General features: G+C 47.6%; 1 protein-coding gene across 1 annotated transcript in view; it reads right to left on the bottom strand.

Moving 5' to 3' along the window:
- Positions 1-5760: 5760 nt before the first annotated feature.
- LOC122132440 (protein kinase C zeta type-like) overlaps positions 5761-6968 on the bottom strand; it is a gene marked incomplete at its 5' end in the record, with an annotated part of 9447 nt that continues 8239 nt past the window's right edge. The window contains one exon of the mRNA XM_042707176.1: positions 5761-5901. Coding sequence (XP_042563110.1) covers positions 5761-5901 — 141 coding nt within the window. The remainder of the gene's footprint in view (positions 5902-6968) is intronic.

Genomic DNA, 6968 nt, shown 5'->3' with positions numbered 1-6968 from the left:
CACACACACACACACACACACACACACACCACACACACACACACCACCCACCCACACACACACTCTCTCTGTCCCTCTCACATTCTTCCCCACTCTCCACTCAGCCTGGGCAGTGCGAGAACTAACACCACGCACACACAATCACAGTGGACATGTCACATGTGCACTGGAACACAACACTCACTCGTACATACACACACACACACACACACACACACTATACAATAATATAGAAATATCCTTTCCTTCTCTGACGTAGGTATGACCCACCTGCTGTGTGTAACCTGCTTCTACTGTGGTTTCACCACATGGTCTACTGCTAGTATATGCATAGACTGTTTCCATCTGAAAGCTACTTTTAAAAGCAGTCTATGAGGGAGCCTACACACACACACACACACACACACACACACACACACACACACACAAACACAGTCTACATTGAGAGACTTCATGTATTTTGTATGAAAGGGAGGCGTTAACTTTTTTCTTTCTTTAGTCTTTAAGGAACCTCCTGAGAGGCACCACACTCTCAATTGCGCTCTCTTCATGTGCGCGCACACACACACACACACACACAGCTCAGCAGTGGGTAATCTTACATTTCACTCACTCCACACCACAGCTCAGCAGTGGGTAATCTAACATTCATCACACACACACACACACACACACACACCACACACACACACACCACACACACCACACAGAGTGTTCAGTGGAGTGTGCTGCTTTTCTGAAGGGCTAGAGCAGTGGCTGCATATGGCGTCTCTGTGTGGTTGCCGGGGCAGGTTGCCAGGCATGTTCACCGGGCGCTGGACTGGCAGCCGTCCTTAGAGACCTGCCTCATGCTCCAGTATCTACTGAGCAACACACACACACACACACACACCATACACACACACCCAAACATACACACACATATACACTCACACACACACACACACACAAGCGCTAGAGAGCCATCTGCTAACAGCGACAGGCAGGCACAGGCCTGGGGTGAAGGGGCAGCCGTTGGCAGCCAGAGACACACATGCATGCACACACATGCTTCTACACACAAGGACACACACACACACACACACACACACACACACACACACACACAAACACATTACACAAATATACACGTTGTACACAAAGACAAGCATTCAAAGGATCAGGCAGACACACAGTAATATACCGTGACTGACAGCTGAAGACTGACATGTTCACACACACAAAGAGAGAGCGTGGAGAACATTTTAAATTCTCTCTCTTTCTCTCTCTCTCACACACACACACACACACACACACACTCACACACACACACACACACTCACGCACACACACTCACACACTCACACACACAAACTCACACTCACACTCACACTCACACTCACAAACACAGACACCATACACACACACACACAGAGCTGGTGTCGTCAGATCGAAGCAGAAAAGAAGCTTAAGTAAGACAGAAGTCAGAGGTAAATTCCCACAGTCATTCAACGTCTCCACAACACCACAGCATCTCACACAGCGTCTCACTCAGCATCTCACACAGCGTCTCACACAGCGTCTCACACATCGTCTCACTCAGCATCTCACACAGCGTCTCACACAGCCTCTCACTCAGCGTCTCACTCAGCATCTCACACAGCGTCTCACACAGCCTCTCACTCAGCGTCTCACACAGCGTCTCACACAGCGTCTCACACAGCGTCTCACTCAGCATCTCACACAGCGTCTCACACAGCATCTCACACAGCGTCTCACTCAGCATCTCACACAGCGTCTCACACAGCCTCTCACACAGCGCCTCACTCAGTGTCTCACTCAGCGTCTCACACAGCGCCTCACTCAGCGTCTCACACAGCGTCTCACTCAGCGTCTCACACAGCGCCTCACACAGCGCCTCACTCAGTGTCTCACTCAGTGTCTCAATCAGCGTCTCACTCAGCGTCTCAGTCAGCGTCTCCACAACACCACAGCGTCTCACACAGCATCTCATCGAAAGTCTCACTCAGCGTCTCCACATCATCTCCACTGTGTCTTATTCAGCGTCTCACTCAACGTCTCTACAACATCTCCTCAATGTCTCATTTAATGTCTTCTCAATGTCTTCCCAATGACTCATTCAACATCTCTTCAATGTCTTCCCAACGTCTCATTCAACGTCTCCTCAATGTCTCATTCAACGTCTCCTCAATGTCTCATGTAATCTCTCATTCAGTGTGTCCTTACCTACTCCATAGCCTATAGACCACAAGTCCTATGACTCTCTCGCTCTCTCTCTCTCTTTTTTTTCTCGCTCTCTTCCTCTCTCTCTCTCTCTGTCTCTCGCTCCCTCTCCCCATCTCTTATTTATATTTCAGCACTGTAAGTATCCAGCATCTTTCACTGATTTTTCACTTTGACCATCAAACTGAGGTTAGCAACGTGTCATACAAGACTTCGTCCAAACAAACACACACATTTGCTTTAAATTAATTCACAAAAATACACTCACTGTATTTATTTCATTACCGCATTGGTAAAGAATTAATGAGCAGGTCTCTGCAATGCTGTACTGCACACACTGCATGTCTCGCTCCCTCTCCCTCTCTCTCTCTCTCCTCTCAGATTCAAAATTCTCACTTTCTTACTTTCATCTTTTTTCTGTATCTCTTTCTACCAATCAATATATCTATTATTTTACTCTCTCGCTCTCTCACTAACTTTTTCCCTCCCCCCCACCCCCAATTTCTCTCTATCTATTTATCTATCCATCTGTCTATCTCTCTCTCTCTGTCTCTGTCTCTGTCTCTGTCTCTGTCTCTGTCTGTCTCTGTCTCTGTCTCTGTCTCTGTCTCTGTCTCTGTCTCTGTCTCTGTCTCTGTCTCTGTCTCTCGTCTCTGTCTCTGTCTCTGTCTCTGTCTCTGTCTCTGTCTCCCTCTTCTCTTCTCTCCTTCTCCACACAGAGCTTCTGACTAGCTGCATGCATCAGCTCTGCAGCTTGGCCACATTAGAAGTAAAAAAGCCCTTTTAAAAAAAAAGAATAAAAAAAAAAGAAAACAGCGCTGCTTTTTCGAGCCTTTGGAAGGCGTTCATTTAAAATTCACTTTCATTGGTAGTGGCTCTGCGTTGCGTTGGGGCGCGAGCTTTGTTCTCCGCGGCTGTCGCCTCCTCTGCTTCTCCCGATGTTTAATTCATCATTACACCCCTCTGAGGGAAAAAAATAAATAAAATAAAAGCTCGACCCGGGTAAACGAGTAAACCCGCAGTGTTTGATTGGCCATGATGAGGACTTACGGCGACCCAAAATGAGAACCAGACACTTCCTCGTCTGTTCTAGAGTGCTCTCCTCTGATCCAATTAAAGCTGGATCTGCACAGTACAGTACACTACGGAGAGGGGTTCAGCTGCATGAGCCATCACACACACACACACACACACATCACACTTCTTATTAGTCTGGATCCGCCCAGTAAACTACGGAGAGGGTTTCAGCTGCATGAGCCATCAACACACACACACCACACACACACACACACACACACACACACACACACACACACACACACACACATATATACATGTATACACATACACACACAAACATCACACTTCTTATTAGTCTGGATCCGCCCAATAAACTACGGAGAGGGTTCAGCTACATGAGCCATCACACACACACACACACACACACACACACACACACACACATACACACACACACACATCACACTTCTTATTAGTCTGGATCCGCCCAGTAAACTACGGAGAGGGTTCAGCTACATGAGCCATCACACACACACACACACACACACACATACACACACACATCACACTTCTTATTAGTCTGGATCCGCCCAGTAAACTACGGAGAGGGTTCAGCTACATGAGCCATCACACACACACACACACACACACACATATCACACTTCTTATTAGTCTGGATCCGCCCAGTAAACTACGGAGAGGGTTCAGCTACATGAGCCATCACACACACACACACACACACACATACACACACACATCACACTTCTTATTAGTCTGGATCCGCCCAGTAAACTACGGAGAGGGTTCAGCTACATGGCGGTGACGGGCAGCCCCTGCATCTTGTCCCTAGACCCGAGCAAGACACACGGCAATCCTGGAGGGGTTGTGTGTGGAGTGAGTGATTGGGGGCGGGGTGGGGGTGTGAGTGTGTGTGTGTGTGTGTGTGTGTGGGGTGTGGGGTGGGGGATTGTAGCCGCAAGGTGCCAAAGCTGCAATCAGGACAAATGACTGGCTGTTAGGAGGCCTCACTCTCGCTGTCACGCACACACACGCACACACACACACACACACACACACACACACACACACACACACACACACACACAGTCTGCTCCCAGATCACACTGGGGATTATGTGCAATTACTTACAAGAGCAAGAACAGACACACACAGGAAGAGAGATGCCTACACAGCACACACACGTACACACAGAAACACTGTCACGCATTTGAGTCACACATTTACCCTTACTCTTAGCTTACATCTCATTTCCCCTTTACTCTTCGCTTATATCTCATTCACATGAGGTGTTTGCCAAAAGGGCCAGGCAGCGATGGAGAATAGTGTCGTAATGAGAGAGGCTTAGATGTGGTAATGGGAGAAGTCATTAGTGTTATACTAGACTAGACAGGGACGATGACTGTAAAGGACGACTGTCTTGATTTTATTGCAGTAATGGAGATATTTGAATTGTTGTCATGGAAAAAAAAACAGACACACGTGAACACACACTCCCACATATCTATACGTACACCATTATGCACACAAAGAACGTTGAGAGGCTGTTGCAGCAACCATTTTGGAACATGTGGGGGTGTCATGCATTTGACCATGAGTAGGAAGCATAAAGAGGCAATGACATCAGGTCAGGCTTTGTGTAGGTGTGTGTGTGTGTGTGTGTGTGTGTGTGTGTGTGTGTGTCTAGGGGTGTGTTTGTGTGTGTGTGTGTGTGTGTGTGTGTGTGTGTGTAAACTGTGGGTGAAATGGTTTGACACACACAACCACAGCATGAAGCTTCCCCGTTTCATCCAATACCAGATCACCTGTAAAATGAAGCCTTCTCTGCCTGCCTAGCAACAGAACACATATATTCAACCATAGAAGAAGAGAAGAAGGTTCTGGAAGCCATGATGACTGCCAATATAGTTATCATTACAAAGGGAGTCCGTGTAACAATGACTGACATCCTTACACTGAAACCACAAAGTCAAAGAGCGAACTGGACAGACAACCAAAGAAGATAGAAAAGCAAAGTAAAGAGTGTGACCAGAGAGAGAGAGAGAGAGACAGAGAGAGAGAGAGAGAGAGAGAGAGAATCACAGTGAACCAGAGAGAGAGAGAGAGAGAGAGAGAGAGAGAGAGAGAGAGAATCACAGTGAACCAGAGAGAGAGAGAGAGAGAACCACAGTGAACCAGAGAGAGAGAGAGAGAGAGAGAGAGAGAGAGAGAGAGTGAGTGAGTGAGTGAGTGAGTGAGTGAGTGAGTGAGTGAGTGAGTGAGTGAGTGAGTGAGTGAGTGAGTGAGTGAGATAGAGAGAGAGAGAGAGAGAGAGAGAGAGAGAGAGAGAGAGAGAGAGAGAGAGTGAGTGAGTGAGTGAGTGAGAGAGAGAGAGAGTGAGAGAGAGAGAGAGAGAGAGGGAACCACAGTGAACCAGAGAGAGAGAGAGAGCCAGAGGGGCATGTGAGTGGGAACGAGAGCAGTAATGTCGGAGCCTCGAGGGGCCCGATCTGGGCGTGCTCATCCATAAACCATGACTGCGTTCCGAGGCTCCGAGGCTCTGAGACTCACCTGCTCCCAGTCTATGGTGCGGAAAAACGTGTGAGACTTGATGTCGGTGAATCCCGTCTGAACCTGGCAACCCAGCCGCTCCTTCGGGTCCTGAGAGGGACACATCACATCACATCACACACACACACACACACACACACACACACACACACACACACACACACACACACACACACACACACACACACACACACACACACACACACACACACACAACACACACACACACACACACACACACACACACACACACACACACAACACACACACAGAAACACATTTGAGTCACAGCATTTACCCTTTACTCTTAGCTTACATCTTATTTCCCCTTTACTCTTCGCTTATATCTCATTCACATGAGGTGCTTGCCAAAAGGGCCAGGCAGCGATGGAGAATAGTGTCGTAATGAGAGAGGCTTAGATGTGGTAATGGGAGAAGTCATTAGTGTTATACTAGACTAGACAGGGACGATGACTGTAAATGACGACTGTCTTGATTTTATTGCAGTAATGGAGATATTTGAATTGTTGTCATGGAAAAAAAAAACTTCAGTGTAGTAACAGATGTTAACAGAAACAGCCTATGCTGTTGTGGTGGAAATCCCCCCTCCTCTCTCTCTCTTTCACACACACACACACACACACACACACACACACACACACACACACACACACACACACACACACACCTCAGGTCATGAATAACCTTAGTAGTTAAAAGGGCTTAGACCGGACCTTAGCCATTAACTTTAAAATCTCTTAAGTAGCCATGACCCTGTCCCTAATACCTGACCTTTGTCTGGCCTGTCTGTCTGTCTGTCTCTATGTGTGATCTGCACTATGTTCTACTAATGTTCCGTCCCATTGCGGTTCTGTAATGAGAACGGGGTGATGATCTGTTTGGCCACAGCCGGTAGGATAGGCCTGGGTGTGTTCTGTTCTGCACCATGTTCTAATGTTATTCCTTTGCACTCCGGTTCCGTAATGAGAAAGGGGTGATGATCCAGCAGATGGCTTTCTGAATTTTGACTTCACAGAATGTGATTAGGTCAGCGCCCACCCCCAACCCCTTCACACACACACACACACACACACACACACACTCTGCTTTCTAAGCACATCCAGGACTGATCTCATATGCGGTTGGTCTACCTAGTC

This window comes from Clupea harengus, unplaced genomic scaffold (assembly GCF_900700415.2).
Source record: "Clupea harengus unplaced genomic scaffold, Ch_v2.0.2, whole genome shotgun sequence".
NCBI classification, from domain to species: domain Eukaryota; kingdom Metazoa; phylum Chordata; class Actinopteri; order Clupeiformes; family Clupeidae; genus Clupea; species Clupea harengus.
The sequence above is the reverse complement of the archived record's forward strand: the minus strand, read 5'-3'. Positions and strand labels throughout refer to the sequence as shown.